Below are 21,076 nucleotides of genomic sequence, written 5' to 3'. Positions count from 1 at the left end.
GGGGTGTTTAGACTAAATAACTGCAGGTAGAGCACATAGAGCACAGACCCCCCTTATGCATTGCCCCTGTTTGGGGGCATTTGGTGGCCACGTTTTTATGTGCACCCATACATATGGGGTATCGTTTTATTCAGGGGAACTTGCAAATTGAGGTTTAGTAAGTTTTTGGTAGTTGCCATGGAGATTTTGGGGAGAAATCTAGGTTTGTATCTGGTTTTTCCTTGATTTCTGACCAAAATCTAGGTTTGTATCTGGTTTTTCCTTGATTTCTGACCAAAGCGCTGACTTCTGCAAGGGACTGCGGCCACAATTTTCCATGTAGAAAGAGAAGAGTGGTGTCTCTGAATAGCTGAAGGTGTGCACTTTTCGTAAATATATAGATTGTGGGGGTTATTTCACAGGTAGGGGGGGTTAACACTGAAAAACTGCAGGTAGTGCACATAGAGCGCAGCCCCCAAAATTTCAACTGAAATTGCCCTTATGCATTGCCCCAGTTTTGGGGCATTTGGTGGCCACGTCTTTATGTGCACCCATACATATGGGGTATCGTTTTATTCAGGGGAACTTGCAAATTGAGGTTTAGTAAGTTTTTGGTAGTTGCCATGGAGATTTTGGGGAGAAATCTAGGTTTGTATCTGGTTTTTCCTTGATTTCTGACCAATGCGCTGACTTCTGCAAGGGACTGCGGCCACAATTTTCCATGTAGAAAGAGGACAGTGGTGTCTCTGAATAGCTGAAGGTGTACACTTTTCAGAAATATATAGTTTGTGGGGGTTATTTTACAGGTAGGGGGAGTTAACACTGAAAAACTGCAGGAAGTGCACATAGAGCGCAGCCCCCAAAATTTCAACTGAAATTGCCCTTATGCATTGCCCCTGTTTTGGGGCATTTGGTGGCCACGTCTTTATGTGTACCCATACATATGGGGTATTGTTTTATTCAGGGGAACTTGCAGATTGATGTTTAGTAAGTTTTTGGTAGTTGCCATGGAGATTTTGGGGAGAAATCTAGGTTTTTTATCAGTTTTTTCCTCGATTTCTGACCAAAGCGCTGACTTCTGCAAGGGACTGCGGCCACAATTTTCTATGTAGAAAGAGAAGAGTGGTGTCTCTGAATAGCTGAAGGTGTGCACTTTTCAGAAATATATAGTTTGTGGGGGTTATTTCACAAGTAGGGGGGGTTAACACTGAAAAACTGCAGGTAGTGCACAAAGAGCACAGCACCCACATTTTTAGCTGTAATTGCCCTTGTGCATTGCCCCTGCTTTGGAGTGTTTGGTGGCCATGTCTTTATGTGCACCCATACATATGGGGCATCATTTTATTCAGTAGAAATTTGTCTTTCAAATTTGCCTTTGTTAGAAAATTTTTATGAGATTTTTTTTTTGTCAAATCCACATTTGATCATGCGTCCAAGTTTACGTTTTAGAAAAAAAAAAAAATGTCAAAAAAACTTCCAAATTTCACAATGCACTGACAAAAGGTATTTGGCTTTTGAGTGAAAACTACATTGCACCTAGAAACCTGAAGGTCTGTAGTTTCTAAAGATACCAAACATGAGGGGATATTTTAGGTTTACATATAAGTTATGCTGCATCAACTGTTACAAGCGCTTTTCCGCTTTGTTCTGGTGTGATATTGTACAAAGTATTTCTTTCGTTTGGGGGTTACTTCTGGACAGGAACTGTGGGGTACCACCACATATTTGGTATCGTTGGACTTGGGAGTATCAGGGCTTTTACAAACAACAAAAAAAAGTGTGTAAAATTAACTTTTCTATGGAAAAAAAACTCAAAATATACAGAAATTTTTCATAATTTTATTTTTTTTTTACATAATTCACCCAAAATACACATCATATCTCCAGAAAAGTTATAAAATTTGGTATGTATGTCGAAGCCCAATTAGTGACGAAAAAAACGATATATAATTTCCCTAGTTTCATGGAGGTTTTCCTACCAAAAAACATTGTTAAAGCGAATGAGTACAAAATGCTTAAAAAACGTCTGGCACTGGGGGGAACCGAAATGACGAATTCGGCTGGCACTTAAAGGGTTAAGGAGCTAAAATTTGCCTTCCTAAAATTCATTGTCTTTGTTGCCCCCATGTAAATTTGTTTCCTGCACCAAACATCAAATGAAATAACATAATGGTCACTATTACCCAGGGGTTCAACCACTTGCACATTTGCTATACGTTCTGGGTCATTAGAGATCACTAGATCCAGTATAGCATGGTTCCTGGTTGGCTCCTCAACAACTTGTGACATAAAGTTGTCATGCAGCAAGTTTATAAACTTGTTCCCATTTACTGTCCTGGCAGTACTATTGCCCCAGTCAATATCAGGGTAATTAAAATCCCCCATTATTATCACTTGCCCCAAACTAGCAGCCTTTTCTATTTGCAACAGGAGCTGGGCCTCCTCCTCTTCGCTTACATTAGGGGGTCTATAGCATACCCCTACAATTAGTTTGGTAGATTCCTTACTATCTGTGAGAAGCTCAACCCATAAGGATTCAGCTCCCTCTGTTAACCCCATCACTTCCTCCCTAATATTTGTTCAACACTTCTCTGGGTGGCTCCTCACTCGGTTACTGCTTTCTCCGCTCCTTGCAGTGGCTCCTTTGGGAGTTCCTAAGACAGGCAGGCAGCCTTCCTGTCCTGTGCCCCTTGCAGAGAGTGAACCTCTCTCTCCCCAATCACCAATGCTGGGTAATCCCATAGCTCTTTTATTGGCTGCTCACCTGAAGCCTAATCAGGCAGCTACCTACAGCTGGCCAAATTAAAATACTAAATTGGAGTATGGAATGGACGACCTATCCTACAAATCCTCCATTTACTCCAGGGCTCACCTATCCGGCTTTTCCTAAGCCGCTTCCATGATTAAAGGAACAGTAACACCAAAAAATGAAAGTGTATAAAAATAATATATTATATACTATTGCTCTGCACTGGTAAAAGTTGTGTGTTTTCTTCATAAACACTACTGCAGTTATATAAATACCCTGCTGTGTAGCCATGGGGGCAGCCATTTAAATTGAAAAAAGGAGAAAAGGCACAGGTTACTAATCAGATAACAGATAAGTAGCAGATTCCCATTGTATTCTACACAGTTTATCTGGTATCTTCTTATGTAACCTGTGCCTTTTCTCCCTTTTTCAATTTAAATGGCTGCCCCCATGGCTACACAGCAGCTATTTCTATTAACTACAGTAGTCTTTCTGAAGCAAACACGCAACTTTTACTAGTGCAGGGCAACAGTACATTATATTTTAATTATTTTAAAACATTTTTATTTTTTAGTGTTACTGTTCCTTTAACAGCATTAGCTGCTGCACAACCAGGCATTTTACCTGGTGCTAACTTTATCCCATTTTTAACAATGGTGGAAAATACACCAAACAATGTTCTTACTGCTTGTATCTCTCACAAGACCCATAAAGGTCAGTTTAACTTAATAAACTTAATTGTATGAGTCTCTTCCCCCTCATTACTCCTTCTCTGGATGATTAGGCATTGATTAAGATTGATACAGAGGAAAAGCAAGTTAGGCTTACCAGATCACTTGAAAATTCATTGACATATATAATAAATGCTTTTTGCAAGGCATTTAAATTCACATTTAAATTAAAGGAACAGTAATGCCAAAAAATGGAAGAAAAACAAATCTGTTCGCTTCATAAACACAGTTTAAATAAACAAGCTGCCATGTAGCAATGGAGACAACTGAATTAGGGCTAAATAGCAGATATGCTCTGTAGGGCACCACTATATTCTACAGCGCTTATCTGCTATGTAACCTGAGCAAGTTATAGATCTTAAAGGAACAGCAACACCAAAAAATGAATGTTTTAAAGTAATCAATATATAAATGTACTGTTGACCTGCAATAGTAAATTTTGTGTGTTGCTTTACAAATACTGCTATAGTTTATATACACAAGCTGATGTATAGCCATTTAGTCTGAAATAGGATCTGGTTAAAAAGCAGATATATAATGATGTTCTACAGAGCTTATCTGTTATCTGCTATTTTCCTGTGCCATTTTGCCATTTTAGAACTGCCTCTATGGCTATGGAGCAGGTTGTTTATATGTACTATATACTATATCTGTATTATAGTAGTATTTAAAACATTTTAATTTTTTGATGTTACTGTTTCTTTAAGAATGCAAGAGCGATACTAATTTAAAGGGTGTGTGCTCATGCAGAGACAGTGATTTTTACAGACATCTTTTAAAAACTCTACAATATATGACCAAAGCACAAAAAACGAGCCAGCAAAACTTCTGCTATTGCAAATAAGTGCGTTTAATGCAGGTTAAAGTCTTCATCTTATGACTGCATCAGCAAAAAAATGTTCAGCTGCAACTTGACAAAGCAGAAGGCAGATGGCAGAAAGCAGAAGGGTCACTTCCCAATACAGAAGTCTCGAAATATAATATCCAGGATCCCCTCCACTCCCACCCTTCCTGTAATGGCACCCAATTCCCTGTAGCTGATGCGTAGCTCTTCAGCAGCTAACACCAAATCTTGTTCCCGGTATATAGTGTACTGTTCAAGGGCTTCCAAACACTTATTAAGATGCAGACGGTGACGGGTCTGGGTTAGGCTAGGAGCTCCATGCAGAGGGTCACCACAACTGCAAAACAATGTAGAAAAGGGTTAGGAAAGTATTGTGATATACTTTCTGAACTGTTTTAAGGTATATAAGATTTGTATTGTACTTCCTGGAACTGTGACAGTAGCCCTTAATAAATCCGAAGTTAACTAAACAAAGCTTCTCTAAACAAAAAGCTGCTCTACATACAGAGCGCTCTGTTTCCACCTGCATTTCCCAACAGTGCCAGACCTGGAGGCAGGAACCTTATCAGGTATATATTTCTGATACAGAAACCAACAAATATAGTTACATAGTTAACTTTAAAAGTAACCTTTTCATATATCTTTCATATATATACAGAAACAGAAAGGAGCACACCCATCAGGCAAATAAATGCCCTCGGTGCTGGTCAAAAAAATTTAATAAGCAAACAGAGTACCGCACACATAGGGACTTTATGAAAAAACAAAAAAGGTTTATTGAAAGAGATCCCCCAGCATCAGTGACCAGCAATAATGAAAAATAAAACAAAAAAATGCAAGGTACAGTTCAGAATTCCACAAACAAAGGCATAATTAACCTTTGGTATAATGTAGATAGTTTTGCAATTGGTTTTCATTTTTTGTGGTTTACAAGTTATGTAGCTTTTTGTTCATCAGCCCTCCAGTTTGGAATTTCAGCACTATCGGGATGCTAGGGTCCTATTTACCTGAGCAATCAGGTAGTGGAGTGAATGAGAGACTGGAAGATGAAAGAGAGAGAGGGCCTCAACAGAAAGATAAGGAATAAAAAGCAACATTAGCAATAAAATTGTGGCCTCACAGAGCAATGACCTCTATATGAAAGCTGGAAAGAGGCAAAAGAGAAAGTCAATTGTAAAACTGTAAAAATGCAAAAGTTGCTAATAATAGAACATTCTATAACATACTACAAGTTACCTAAAAAGCAAACAACCACTTTAAAAACAACTCTTCAGATAATTTTCCATAATATCATATATATATTTTCATAAATATAATTAGTACTGAGTGACCAGTACTAACTGGGTCTCACATTTTTTCCAGTTTTTGCTTGAGAATATAAATGAAGTCACCCACTCCTTGGCCGGTTTGACAAGACAAAAAGCATGCTGTGGGAAGCTCAGGGTCCTTGCACAACTCTTGCACTTTGGCATGGCCTGGTGGGTCTAGCAAGTCTGACTTGTTCAGAACTAGCAAAACTTCCCGGAGCTTGCCCTCTGATGATGGAAAACTCAGGAGGCTCTTCAGGTGCGCAAGTATGGAAATTCTCGTTATTGGAACTTTGCTTGCATCTACTACTGCTATAAGGATATCAGCGTTATCCAGCCTAGAAAGCAAAGCAAAAAAAAAAAAAAAGAGTGAATATATGTTTCAATCACCTACAAACTGATTTGTCTTTGGGCTTCAACGTATAGTATGCAAAAACTCATTTTAAAGATCTGTTGATATTCAAAACAAACATATATAATGTACACAGAAAAAGCAAAATATATCAGCTATAATGTAGTAGTATTGGTAGAAATTAATTTACATGTGGATATGGCTGAACAATGTCTCCCAGATGCAAGTTAAGTTTGAACCTCCATGGTGGGGTCTCCTTAAAGGAAAAATAAAGTCAAAGTCACTTGGGGGTGCCAAAATGTTAGGCACCCCCAAGTGACTTTGACCGCCTACCTTTTACCCCGGGCTGGTGCCCCTGTGAGGAAGGAACAGCACCAGCCCGGGGTAGCTGCCGGCGCTTCCTTGCTGCTGATCCGCTGCACGCGCATGCGCAGTAGAGTGAAAAGCCGAACTTAAATGTTAAAGTCGGCTTTTCACTCTACTGCGCATGCGCCCACCGCTGGCACTCAGGAAAAGGAAGCGAGGAAGACGGAAGCGCTGCGCTCCAGGTGCCCCGGGCTGGTGCTGTTTTCTCCTAACAGGGGCACCAGCCCGGGGTACGAGGTAAGCGGTTAAAGTCACTTGGGGGTGCCTAACATTTTGGCACCCCCAAGTGACTTTGACTTTCGTTTCCCTTTAAAACACCTTTCTTTACTGACCTCAAATTTATTTATACTTCTATTAAAAACCCTTCACAATGCATACAGCAAGCCTGAAGTAAGAACTAATAAACATAAATTGGAAAACAAGCATACATTCATTTTCTATTTTTAGGGGGTATTAGAGTTTTTGAGATACCTGCATTTTTAGACTTTTAATAGAAGGTTTGTGGCTCAATTGAGAATCAGCATCCCTAGGGTTAACTGAATGTAGGTGTCTAGAAAATGCATAGCAGTTAGGGTCACTGAAACTCTTAGCCAGCTGTTGAGCTGAAGCCTGCCTAGCAAGGTATAACTCTAAAAATGCTAATATCTCAAAAACCATTACAAACAGAAAATTAATGTAAACTGAAAAAGTACTCAGAGGACCACTCTAAGTTACACAAATTCATTCCCCATATAAAGTATGACAAAAATGTTTCTAGACAACACACCACCCTCCATTAAATCCCTTCAGGTGAACAATAAAATTTAATGATATAACACAGACATTAAAAATTCTAATGCCTGAGAGAAATAACCAGTGACCAAGACAGTTGCACTAGCATCAAGACGGAAAGCCAGCAAAAAGTATATTTCACTTAAGCACCATAGGAAGCTCTTATCTTTACTGCCACAAGGAAGAGCTAAGAAGCTGCAGAAAAGTGATCATCCTAAGTGCCCCAGGGGAGCTTTTATCCTGAGCAACACAGGGAAACACTTATGAATGCCACAGAGGTGGGCTTACCCAAAGAATTACAGGGACAGATTATCTTTAGCAGTATGCCATGAAGCATTTGTCATGAGTGCCTATAGGAAGGGCTTATACTATGCAGGTAATTTCATCATGAGTGGCACAAAGAAGCACTCAGGGCCACAGTTGGGCATTTATCCTGTGCATCTATATTGAGTGCAAGGGGGGAAAAAGCCACCCTCAAGCAGGTTGTAAAAATGCACTACAAGCTTTTTTTTCTTACATACCCCTAGATTCCTAGAGATAAATAAATGTATTATTATTAACTTGTATTTATAAAGAGCCAACATATTCCGCAACTCTGTACAATAACTGTGGGAAACTCAAGGACAATGGCACATGGTCAATTAACAACATTTTACTCTCATTTCTGGTAGTCCAAAACTGACAAAATGTATCTGCCTTTGTCTCATAAGATGGCCACATGCATTAAGATTGGCTTGTTTTGCAAGGTCTGTGATCAGTGGCAGGCCAAGTTAGAATGGCAACCAAGGCCCTTGATCACACCACTCCTCCCCACCCCGTGATGACCGCACACTGTGCAAACTGTCAGAGCCACCACTGTGCCCTAGGCATGTGCCTCCTCTGCCTATGCCTATCTGTCCTGTTTGTGTTGGGAGAGGTGCCCTTTAATACCACTGGTTATTTGCTAGCGTAAGGGGCACAAGTAATAAAAAACAGAGTAAAAAACATTTTAAATTGTTAAAGGGGAACTATCATGAAAATGAAAATGTAATAAAAGCTTTATCTCACTAAAATAAGAAATTTTCTAAATGTAATAGATTTAAAATTATGTACCATTTCTGAAATAATCAAGTTATTCTTTACTATCCCCTTCCTGGCATCTATCTCTATTCATTCTCTCTTCATGCAGGAGTCGGGATTTTGAATGACACATCCAATATATCATTTAGGGGAGTTTCTTTAGCCTAAAAGATGTATTTAAGCTCACACTTTTAAAATCACCAGAAATCCTGCCTCTGTCTACATGCAGGATTTGTGCCAAAGTCAGTTATTTTGATAGATTTTGATTGCACTGTCGTTTGCTTGGTGCTATTTGAGTTTGCCCTAATACATCTACTAGGGATCTTGATCTAACTGTCAATCAAAATCTGAAACCCAGCTCCTGCATGAAGAAAGAAACAGAGGCTGAAAGGGGGGTGGTGAAGATACACATGATTATTTCAGAAATGGTACAGTTTTGAATGTATTATATTTAGAAAGTTTCTAAAGCTTATATTAAATTGTGATTTTCGTGATAGTTCCCCTTTAAGAAAAGCACACATACAAAAACGCAAGATAAATTGCAAAGCTATCACAATCATCTCAAAATGGTTACATTTTAAATTATCATTAATACAGGATATATTTCTAATGTTATTTACCGTGAATGTAGGATGCAATGCACAGGAGCTGTATCACTGGCGTGCTTGCTAGTGTTTCTCAAAATATATTTGTACCTTTCTACAGAAAACCTTGTTCTAACAAATATGCATAATATTACTCTTAAACACACAATCTTTATAATATTGTAAAGCTTGTTTTTCAAGGTTGCCTAAAAAGCAGTAGCTGGTACAAAAGGCATCCCAAATACACACCAAAATGCTATTTTATTGCACAAAAGTTGTGCCAGAGACTAGACATTTGAAGGTAGCACAGGCGGGTGTGGCAGGATGGGACCAAACATAGCTGGGCATTGTTTTAGTGATACTGACACAATTCCTGTGCCTATCACAGCAAAACGCTTCTAAATCTATTTCTAGAAACAGTTCACAAGATTAAAGGCTGAATGTGCTGTGCAGGATGGGTCTCCTATGATATGCTTTTATGAAATTTTGAAGCAAATAAATCTCACTTGTTCAACTAGATTGTTCAATGAAATTTGCCAATTTGTTTTATTTTATTTTTTTTACCTGTAAGTGGATAGAACAAACATTTTGTGGCCTCCCTTAGTCAATAACAATGACAGTAAAATTGCAGTATTACAGAGCAAAAAAAATATATATTTTTTTGGCTGCCCCTAATTTGAAAGCAAAAGGGGAACGCATATAGTTAAAACTATAAAGAATAAAATATGAAGACCAATTAAAAACTTACTAAGTGTAAGACATTTTATAACATTTTAAACGTAATTATTAATGGAAGAAAAATGAAACCCCCTAAAGAATGTGTATTGAAAAAGTAGCCCTTTGGGTTTTTCTAGGAACTCTTTTTCTGTTCTCTAGGAATTGCTGTTATTGGAAATGACCTTATGGCAGCCAAAAAAGCGGGAAGGAGTTGGACGGCCTTACATTATTGTTTGTTCTCATGATGTCTGCTCAATTAGTGCCTGTTTAAGGGACAAGTTAGAACAGGCTGTCCTAGAGCAGCATGCTAGTATTGAAGTTTGAATCTTCGTGTGCCTGGCCTTGGATGACGTAAAAGAGCAGAGAGAAAGTTTTATATCTGGTAATTGTCCATGCTAATAACTAGCACAATACTGAAGGTAAGCAAGCACAATAAAAGGAAGTATTTCCTATCATCTGGCAAAGTAAGATGGAGATATGGCTTTACTCCAGTGACGCTTGCTTCATTTTATGTAAAAGTCAAGGACTTAGTAGTCCTTGTAGTTTTGTTTAATGCAGAATCCTATAAAATAAGACAAAATGGAAAATAAAACATACATGAATAAGGAACAAAGAATATAGAATTGAATATAAGGTCTGGTACTTTACAATGCCCAAAATACCTGAGCCCAAAATACCTGAGCCCAAATTACACCTTTTTTAATGTAAATAAACCCCACCAGTTTGCCGGATATTGCCTATATATTTAACCTATTCTATGGTAAATGTCTATGTATGTCTACATTTATGTCCATTCTTGACAGCTATGTTGTTTTATCAGCAACCTGAATATGATTCAGGCGATATGTATTAAATTAGTTGGTTACAGGGGTTGCACCCACCGTTCTTTTGCTCTTCTTACACCTTCCTTTTCAACTGGATCTTCAGAGTCTCGGAGTCCTGCAGTATCGCTCATAATAACAGGGTACCCCCCAATATTCAGTACTGTCTCAACAACATCACGAGTAGTGCCAGGGATGGGGGAGACAATGGCAGCAGGTTTCTGACCTGTGAAATAGATATCCACACAGTATTAAACTATATAAAATGCATAAAGAATGTGATGGCACTAAGCTGACAATTTCTATTTCACATTGGAGATCCATGACTTAAATAATTGCACTCCACATGCACCCGCATAGTCATGGAGGTCCTTGGTAGTACCCTTATATTTTACAATATGGGTTGACTTTGTTCCCTATATAAAGTGAGTTGTTGCAGACTTCCAACACTGGGCAACCATCTGAATTTGCTGTGAGAATGCATCCTCACTTCCAATTGGAACTGCAGGGTGTGGCTATCACAGGGAATAATTTATCATCAACATTCGTAAATGCAATGGTATGCTTGTAGTGCTCATATGACCACGAGGCTGCCTGTGTCAATTAAGATACTAGTATATGCCATACAATTTTTCCCTAAGTACTGCAATCATGCACCTAACTTGAGTGAGAAAGTATTGGTATAATGCCAGGTTTATTGCAGTGGCTCAGCTGTAGATAAACAAAGTTCAAATGATTTGTGTTGGTGTTTTCAGTTTAAACAAACACCAAAAAATGTACCGATGTAGCCCTGGCATGAAAACTCAAGTGCTTTGCAACAACAAGTTTTTGTCGTCTATGACAGAACAGTACATGTCATGTATAATAATACAAAAAAAAAACTCTGCTTAGAAAACAAAAAAAAAAACTCTATACAACATTTTTCAAATGTATATAAACTTTCTTTTTAGCACTTTTTGCTTACTGTACATGATGGCCCTTACTCAATTACATCATTTTTGTTAGTGGTGTACCTCCACTGGAAATATGACCACATCCAGACTCCAAAATGAAAAAGAATTTTCTCTTCTCATGAACAAAAGTCCAACATTTGCCGTCATTATTCTTTTCATCTGTTTTATGCAAGGCTACTTTGAGGAGAAACTATTTGCGCATATTGTTGTCCCTATGTATAGCTGAGGAATATGCTTTATATATAAATGTATATATATAAATGTGTTAATAATAATAATAAGGAAAAAATAGTACGGAAAAGGTGCATATTTTTTTTCTTTTGCAGGGATAAGGAGAGGGCAATATTTCCTTTTCCTATATTGCACTTAGTTGGTAAACCGTTAAATTGTATAATTAATACTAATACACTGTAGGCTAAAAATATAGAGGTAAGGATCTGACCCCATTAATCACTACATGGCAATGAAAATATTCACATCCTACAATGCAAAACATAGCTTAACAATGGGGAGCACTTGAAGGGGAAGGAAATTAAATGAGACTGTAACTGATGCTACCTGGAACTCATTAACCTCTGCAACAGGGCAAGACCTATCAGGGACTGAAGGAAAAAATACAGGCTGCAATACATCACACCACTAAACCTAACATACAAAGCCTTAACTAGAACTGTTACATTCTACACACCTGCATTTCACCACTCTCACTACAACCACTTCTTACAATATCACCAACTCTTAATACCAGCAATAAAAGCTCTTTTAAGCAACTTCTTTCTTAATAACATCTGATTCTCCACTACCATCGGCCACCCATCTAAAAAAGTAATGCTAACCAGTATATATTTAATACTTTTTGCAAACTGCTTTACTCCTAATTCTAATCACCTATGTGTGACCCACGCCTATCATTGTGAAGGAGTATCTCTAGGCTAGGCACAGAAGGACTCACTGCATATTTAAAATCCACTAGAATATGTTCCATACAAGCATCAATAACCTTCTGTGTTGCCAGATGCATGGGTAAGATGATAACCATAAAGGCTAACAGCCACCTTACTGATATTTAATACTAAAAATGGTACAATTTCCACAGATTGGACTGCCAGATAGAGCAATTTAAGGGTCTTGTATCAGCCAATGGGCATAAATCTGTTTACATGGAGGTAAGGAGCAATCTCTATCATACTGCGTATAAGCTATTGTGAGCAGTGTAGTATAATATGAATTCTAGGAAAATCCCCAGAGTCTAGGGACAGGAAAGCTCACGAAGCAGTCCTGGCAGAGAGGTGAACATGCCTGAGGACAAGAGGTCCACTTCCAAACTATTCTTTCAGACAGGAAACAAAGAAATGGGAAATCCCATGTAACTGGTGTATAGTCAGTGCATATTGGGGTCAACAGGATCCACCGACACCTGCCTGCATTCGTTTTCCATTTTCTGTAACAGAAAATCTGAACTTGTCAAACTTTTTGGGTTTGAACGCACTCTTTGCGGCACTAATTTTGTACCCGCTCAGTTTAAATCACAGATAAAGATATGAAAATCATAGCTGCAAAATACAGTGATGTGGCATGAATTTTAATCCAAGAGAGGTCATGCAAAACTAAATTTTGTTGATACACTGCTGTGGGACAAAGATCCCACAGCAAAGAAATGTACTAGTCTTACACACTGCTATTGTACCATATAGGACTATATGCATAGAGTCTAGCACTAAAATTCACTTGAGCCTTTCTAAATTTGAATCCGCCTCATGTGTGCTGAGTGATGCCATTCAAAATCAAAGGAATGGATGGTAAACGTCTGATATTCATCTTTGTTTTAGTTATAGAAGAAAGAATCTTAGCCATAAGACAAACAAATTCAGGTCTGAATGCTAAAGTACTTACCTACTGGTAACATAAGCTAAAGTCACAGATTTGCCTTTTTTTTTAAAAAAAACTTTGGGGCAAATGAAAAAAAATCTGTAAAAAGGGTGGTACTCTTCATTGTTACATAACTACTCTTTACTAAGTAAAGCAGCATATTAAAGCCTGTGTATTTAGTAAGCTGGGGGAGCTGCATAGTTCAGATTTAAAATGCACAGAAACCAGGTAGAAGTCTAGTAAATTTACATAGAACTAGTGTAGCTAGCAAACTTTTGTGTAAATACCTTAAACCTTGAGCAATTTTACCAACACCACGATCTCTGCAAGTTCTTTCTATACACTTCAACAGACTTTGTCCAATTAAGTATATCATTTTGGTGTAAATTAGAGCATGAAGGTATGTACTTTTATAAATAATGCACACAGGACCTTTACATAGGACCTAGCACCAGTTTTCATAAGCCCAAATGTAATTTTACACATTTTTTGGAAGTATGAAATTAAAAACACTTTCATAAACCTGCTCCTTTCTGATGTACAGCAAATCTCTTTTGTTACAGTTATCTGTAGCACCATCTTGTGGCAATATGCATAAACTGAAGAGCGACATTACCCACGGCTCCCCACAAAACAGGGCAAATGTTACTTAAACACTTAAAGCAACAGAGTTAAAACAGTTGAATATATAACTACATGCTTGAAGTCATGACTGGTAATCTGGATATTCCGGTAAATGCCAGAGGAGATGTTGTAATAAGTCAACAAGCATGTTTTATTGGACCTTGGAGGGGATTCTGGCCTCAGTGTACTTTAAATGCCAGGATGTATTTTGAATCTCAGTCCGGAAAAGCACTGAACAGAGATCTGTATTACATGTAGCAACTTCTTTAATGAATAACGAGAGAATGCATACAATTATCTGAATAGCCAGGTGTACTCAGACTTTCCATAATAAAGATAAAGTAATATGTCTGGTTTCATATATATTTCACCAAGTAGAGAAAACTCAGCTATGTGACAAAATCGATTGTAGATAGAGAAATATGTAAAATCTGTATAATGTAGAGAGAATGTATGGGTTACAGGGAGTCATAGACAATGTTACAGGCAGACATAACATATACGAAGAATAAAAAGTACACATGACAGCATTTTAAAGGAGAGATAATGTACATGGCAGAAAGCATTTTTGGCATGGGAAAATGACAAGTTCCTTTTTAATTTAATTGAATGTTTGTTAATATTAGACCTGAAACAAGGCATAGCAGGTCTGCCAGTGAATCGTGTCACATTTCCGTTCTCCATTCCTGGTGAGGAACAGTGTGTATTTAAAGTTCCTGATAACACAAAAGCAAAATGAGAATCAGATAAACATGAACTTTTTTTTCCAATGACACTGGGACCAGTTTCACTAAACATCTGAAGAGCCAAAAGCATGGTATTACAGTAACTATTCAGTCCTTTTAGGAAGGTGTGTGGGGTGGGGGGGGGGGGGACTGTGGTGCAGCTAAGAACTGCTTGTTTGTAGTTCAGGTAAAGTAGAGTGAATGCAGGGGCAATGGACATAGTCTGAGAAAATGGGAGAGGTGTCTGCTGCTCAGAAATAGCAGGCAAGGTGCTGAATATAGCTACGTGTAAAATGTTCTGCAGTAAATTCAGGGAGAGAGTGTGTAGAGCCATTAGGCCATTTAAGAATAACAGAAAGATGCAGGAAAATAATGTATGTAGTGCAAGCAGAGACCTAATTATTTGTTATCAGTTCTGGAATAACAGGTAATGTGCATAAAGAGAAGTTAATGCTTTGTTGAGCTGTATGCAACCCAGAAATAACACAGTGCATGCAGATAACAGAATAACAGTAAAACTGCAGTAACAGCATGGAACGAATGGAAATTTGGAGAAAAAAATGGTTCTGCAGGGACTAAATCTGCTTTACTGCAAACAATTCAGAAATAGAAGAGTATGTGTAAGTAATGTTCTGGGAGAGAAAACTGAATGTCTGCAGACAGCTCAGGGAAATCAGTGATGGGGCATGTAAGGACAGTATAGAAGAGAAAGATATGCTGGTCTAATCAGTCCTAAGAAAAGGTCTAAAAATTGGTACAAAGTCAGCGCAGAAAAAGCAAATATGTTGTAGGAGAGAAAGTGGGGGCATTACATTGGATTGCTGTAACTGATTTAGGAAATAAAGAGAATTCAGTTATACATTGTAGCACAGCCAAATGTGAATAAGAGGGAGAGTTCAGGTAAGGAGATTTTACATGTGTATAGCAAACATGTCATAGGACCGGCTCTGTAAGACAATGATTAATAGGTGCTAACAGGAATGGGAACGCTTATTCGAAAACCATTTCAGGCTCGGACTGGTAATCTGTAGATTCTAGCAAATGCCAGAGGGGCTGCTGTAAGATGCCATAGACAGTCACTATTTAGTGGGCCATCTTCCATTGAGTCAATTTTAAGTAAAAACTTTTTAAAATGTCTCCTTTTTCCTCTGCAATAATAAGACAGTACCTTGTACTTGATGCAAACTAAGCTGCATTAATCCATATTGGTGTCAAAACAATCCTATACCCCTGAAAATAAAGTTGCAAGGCAAGCATTATAAAGGTTAAGTAGCAATGCTAAGGCTGTAGAGCATAATGTAGATGTAATGAAGCAGTGCAGTGCAGGCCATCAGTTGAGGGTGCCCAAGGCAAGCTGACATCCGCCCGTCCCACACCACGTATTCCACTCCCACGGAAACTTGCACAATTCAAAACTTACAGATGCCAACCAGTACAAAACCAACAATACCAACATGCAGGCCTGATGATAGGAAGGCAGGAGAGGTACATTTCTAGGGTCCTAGCTCCTACCTGATTGTTGCGCCCAAGGCATGCCTACCCCTATTTCTGACCCTGCTACAAGAACTTATGAACATTATCAGCAAGAAAGCATGGTTTAGCACCTGTGGCAGTGATGTAACTATGTTACCAGGCCCACAGCAGATTCAATTTAGGACCCCCAAAACATTGGTAAGTTCACTTATACAAAGATATACTGAATTTGCTCATTAAAAGGGTTGTTCACCTTTCTTTGTACAACATTTGCAAATCTTTTCCATATACATATTTAACAAAAAATGTGCAGATAAAGAGATATTCACGTTAGAATCATCCCTCTGCTGATCCTTCAGTTCTGCACAGACCCTGTGCTGGGGGGATTCAGTGACCCCTATAAACACTACAGTTGCTTTTTTACTTCTTTCTATCATGCGACACACGTTACTGGCAGCAGGATTAACTCCTATTGGCTGTGTCTCCTAACTGTCTGACATTGATTCCTGTGCTGAAAATCTAATATAACCTTTTGCCTATGACATTGCAAGGAAGAAATTAATCAAAACCTTTCAATTTATGGAACTTGTTAGAGTGTACAAACAACCAATTAATTTGTCCAGTAGCAAAAGTGATGATGTAAGCATATAAGAAATTCTGTTATAGTGTGCCAGGCACAAAATAGGCCATTGCCATCTCATAAAAAGTAATTATGGATTTTCTGACACGCTGAGAGCATTGTTGGTGGTTTAACAAGATTTGGTCTTTCAAGGTGAACAACCCCTTTAATTATGGCCCTAACTGGGCTCTCTAACCTGGGCCCTCTTACAGCTACTTGCCCTGTAGTTACGCCCCTAACCAGTGGTCAGTCTAGAGCAGTAATTCCAAACCAGTGGCTTTCGAGCAACATGTTGCTCACCACCCCTTTAATGTTGCTCCCAATGGCCTCAAAGTAGGTGCCCATTTTTAATTTGTGGCTTGTAGGAAAATTTTGAAAGCACAGAAACACATAATACCAAAACACCAAATAGCCCATCACAGCCCTTATTTGACATCCCCAAAGAACTTTTTTATGCTTGTGTGGCTCACCAACACTTTTAACATCTGAATGTGGTTCAAGAGTAAAAAAGGTTGGGGATCCCTGGTCTAGATACTGAAAAATTATATAACGAGAACATTTCCTGAAATATAAGTAGAGTTAATCATTCAGAAAATTAATGCTTTTTGCGGCTATACATTTTACAGGTATTTTTCAATTAAACCATTGGTGCTTATGGTATATTCCTTGTTAAAATCAGGCCACCACTTTTAATATTATTATTACTACACAATAAAACAGAGAAACGTACTAGTCAAATTAAGCAGGCTGCTTTTCCCAGCATTGGTGGCTCCAGCTAAAACCAAATGAAGCCCATCTCTCAACCTCTCCCCTCGTCGACTGTCTTTAAGATGGTCCTCCAACTCTTCCTGAAGATTTTTTACCTCTGAGTCCACTGCCAATGAAAAAATAAAAATGCTTGAGAACATACCACATTCCCACAACTCACCCTCTTATTACAGAGTAGCAATATTGTTATGTAATTGTTAGCTGAAATAGATGTTTCTTCTATAATCTTAGTGAAGTGGTATAAAGGAACCAAATGCTTATTTACAAACACATGTGCTAAATAGTGCTTTGCTGCATTTGCTTAAAGAGAAAATATACCCCTAAAAACTCTGCTTCCATTTTTTCAAATAAGGCAACCGGAGCGATATTCGCTCTGCACAATTCAACAAGCGACGCTCCATATCTCCTCCTAGCCCAACTCCTGCCAAAAACAGAAATCAATTGTTCCCCTGTACAGAAGATTTTTAGCCTACCTTTTAATAGTTCTCTGTCTATATTCCTTCAGCTTAGGTTGCGAGAGAGGGAGCGTGTGGACATCGTTACCTCAGTGTTAGTTCTTCTGTGTAATTTATTTCTGTAAGAGCTGCAAGCAGCGAAGTGCATGCGTAAATTATACCAAAGAACTAACACTATCCACATGCTCCCTCTCTCGCAACCAAAGCTGAAACTATTAGTTTCAAATGCAACAATTGGAGTTGTAATGCTGACATTTTTGTGAAGTTATATAGCACTCAGTCTTAGCCCAAACTTAGCTTACAATCTAAGTCCCTATCACACACACACTAGTCAATTTTCTCAGGAGCCAATTAACCAGTTTTCCTGCCTGTATATTTTTGGAGCACTTTAAGGCAGAAAATTCCAGTGCAGTGGCTGGAATCTAGCACAGGACCCTAGTGTTACAAGGTAGCAATGCAAACCACTGTACAACCATACTGCCCAATGAGTAGTGTTGCAAATATTTACAATAAGGAAAGTTCTACTACTACTACACAGCATAGAAATCTACATGTAATGAAAGTAAAGCTGGAAATGCATTATAAAATCAGCTTGTTTGGCAACAGGATGTGCCAAACCAGTCCTCGAACTGCCAGAAAATCAAACCTGCCCGATCGACATTGGTCGAGTAAGCCCATCAAAGGGCCCCATACACTGGCAGATGAACTGCTGAATTAGTCTGAAGGTGCCGAAACGGCAGCTTAAATCTGCCCATATATGGCCACATTCACATTACTAACTCATGCGTTTCAAGCAATTATTGCAAGCTCTTGCTTCACAATTCACACTATATGTTGGTACTTTGTTATTCTGATCCACTAGATGGCATACTAATAAAATGAAAAAGAGAAATCATGCCATATAGAAAGTATTTTTTGTCTGATGTTACATTGCATGATTTTCCATGACAAAAGGGGAAACTGTATCTTCTAACATTAAGCTGTGGATTTTTTGTGCCCCTTCAATTAGGTGGAAGAATACAAAATTCAGTAATTGTGGTATTTCTAAATTATAATTTAATGTGGAGCATCCACACCAACAAGATTCAGCTGTATCTGCAATATAAAGTGAAACTATTATTTTTTTTTTTCTTATGGTGACTGCTTTCAAGATGTTACCTGAAGTCAAGACGTTTTCTTCGACATTGTCATCCTCACTGAAATCTATGAATGCTTCTACATGGGCCAGTGCCTGCAAATGACATGGGGACAAGTTTAGTTTAAAACACACATAGTAATGAAGGTTGAAAAAAGGCAAACATCCACTGAGTTAATTCTTTTATGTCTGTATAAAACCTGCCTAACTGCTAGTTGATCCGGAGGAATGCAAAAACCCCCTTTGAAGCCTCTTGAATCAGACCACTACTAAGAGCTATTTTCAATAACCTTGTATTTCCTCAATTGCTAAAAACACATCCAACCCCTTCTTGAAGCTATCTAATATATCTGCCAGTATCTGTCAGTGAGAGAATTCCACAACTTCACAGTACTCACTGTGATAAAAACCTTTGTGAGTATTAACATGGAACCTCTGCTGTATAGACATGTTGTGGGTGTCACCAGCATGGCTCTAGGTAGCCCATTATTTACCGCCTGCCTACCGCAGGAAACAGTACTGCACAACAGATCCTATGAGTGCCCCGTGGTTGGATGCAAAACCGCTCCCATGAGGCTTTCAACAGTTTTGCCCATGGGATTAGTACATTAAACAATTAAACTGCATCTAAGCAAAATAGTGTGAAGAGGGAAGTAAGTGGGGAAATAGCTTTTAACATATCATAGCACCAACACTTTTTACCTGGCCAGGGGAGGCTGATTAGACCTCAGTGTACAAAGATGTAAGCATGTATTTTGAATCTCAGTCTAGGAACACTGATCTCCATATAAAATGCAGAAGCATCACTAGCCACAGGTTGCAAAAACTAGCTGTAGTGTACTAAGAATGTAATGAAAGTAATAAAATAAATATAAATCTATATCACTAGGCTGCTTTTAACATCAGCTATTTCAAGGAAAGAGCTATACCCAGAGTAAAGACAGGTGAAATTATGTTAAGAATATACAGACTTCTTTAAGAGATTCCTAATCTCCTAATGATCTAACCGTAACTAGCCTGTGGCTCCACTTTTGATACAGCTGTCCAAGTTCTCCGGACATCTGGCGTAAAGCCTGCCTCCTCTGGATCTCTGTCTCTGCATGTATAAGGTCGCCCAGTCCCTCTGCTTCTGTCAGATCTAACTTTCCATTCTGAAAGGCTCGTTTAGTGAATTCTCCAGGTTCTGCTGGACGCAACATTTGCACAGTACCTAGAGATTTAAATAAAAAAAAAGAAGTTAAAAGGTTTGGCTGCCATTGTTTATTAAAATGGGATCTTTTTCTTTCTTCCTTCTCTCTTTTTTTCCATTCTCTCAGGATATGTCATTTATTATGAAAATGCTTTACCTTGATATCCGCTCTGTAAAAGTTAAAAAGCAAATAAAAACTATTGAAAGAAAAAAAAAGGTTTGGCTGCAATTAGGAAACATTAGTAATTGAACCCAAAGGTTCCCACCTCTTCTACAATATAGGCTTCAATACATTTTTTTATTAAATGTCCTGGTAATAAATTATATTAATATTTCATAAAATGTATCCTATGGAGTGCAAGGGCACAAAGGCATTTCATTCCTAAGAAAATTAAAATCTAATTTGCAGATGGTTAAAGAGAACAACTTACCAAGTGCCTGCAACACTCCCATGACTACAGCTGGACCTCCATGCACATGGTATTCACAACAATCCTCTCCCGTAAAACTTTTAGGGCCTACAAAAAAAATCACTTCTGTCATCTCAGAGAGTATGCGGGGTCAGCATAGGTAATAATTAGTCTGTGATTTGCCAAGAGAAACAATTTCCAAAATAATAAATAGAGGGAATGACAAGTTTAAGAAGTTTAAGAATCCTGCAAGTTTATATAAATAAATATATATTAACGTTATATAGTTTATATAAAGTTAAGAAATATTTTATGGTTACAGTGAAAGTGGTTCCTATATAATAATTAGAGAAGATTTAGCAATGAGCTGGTAACTTTAAATCCCCAGTTTTCAACTTGTCCCTAAAAAGAAGTATTAAAGGGTTCTCCCTAAAGTAGATACAAAGAGCATGAAAACACACCAAAGTAGGCTAGAAGCACAAAGATAAAAGGGAACAAAAGCTGAAAACAGCTGAACAAGAAATTTGATACTATTTTTGGCACACTAGATCAGAAAAACCAAGCCTATCTGTATTA

The 21,076-nt window shown here is 38.2% G+C and overlaps 1 protein-coding gene across 3 annotated transcripts in view; it reads right to left on the bottom strand.

Annotated features, from left to right (window-relative positions):
* Positions 1 to 3,651: 3,651 nt before the first annotated feature.
* gtpbp3 (GTP binding protein 3, mitochondrial) overlaps positions 3,652 to 21,076 on the bottom strand; it is a 49,488-nt gene continuing 32,063 nt past the window's right edge. For 2 of the 3 annotated variants that reach the window (XM_004911019.4, XM_002936329.5), the window contains exons 4-10: positions 20,522 to 20,608; positions 19,909 to 20,111; positions 18,925 to 18,997; positions 17,274 to 17,417; positions 10,341 to 10,506; positions 5,655 to 5,948; positions 3,652 to 4,640 (exon numbers count right to left, since the gene is read on the bottom strand). In XM_004911019.4, coding sequence (XP_004911076.1) covers positions 4,409 to 4,640; positions 5,655 to 5,948; positions 10,341 to 10,506; positions 17,274 to 17,417; positions 18,925 to 18,997; positions 19,909 to 20,111; positions 20,522 to 20,608 — 1,199 coding nt within the window. In that variant the 3' untranslated portion in view covers positions 3,652 to 4,408. The remainder of the gene's footprint in view (positions 4,641 to 5,654; positions 5,949 to 10,340; positions 10,507 to 17,273; positions 17,418 to 18,924; positions 18,998 to 19,908; positions 20,112 to 20,521; positions 20,609 to 21,076) is intronic. The other variant, XM_031890272.1, reaches the window with a different exon arrangement.

This window comes from Xenopus tropicalis, chromosome 1 (assembly GCF_000004195.4).
Source record: "Xenopus tropicalis strain Nigerian chromosome 1, UCB_Xtro_10.0, whole genome shotgun sequence".
NCBI lineage: Eukaryota > Metazoa > Chordata > Amphibia > Anura > Pipidae > Xenopus > Xenopus tropicalis.
The sequence above is the reverse complement of the archived record's forward strand: the minus strand, read 5'-3'. Positions and strand labels throughout refer to the sequence as shown.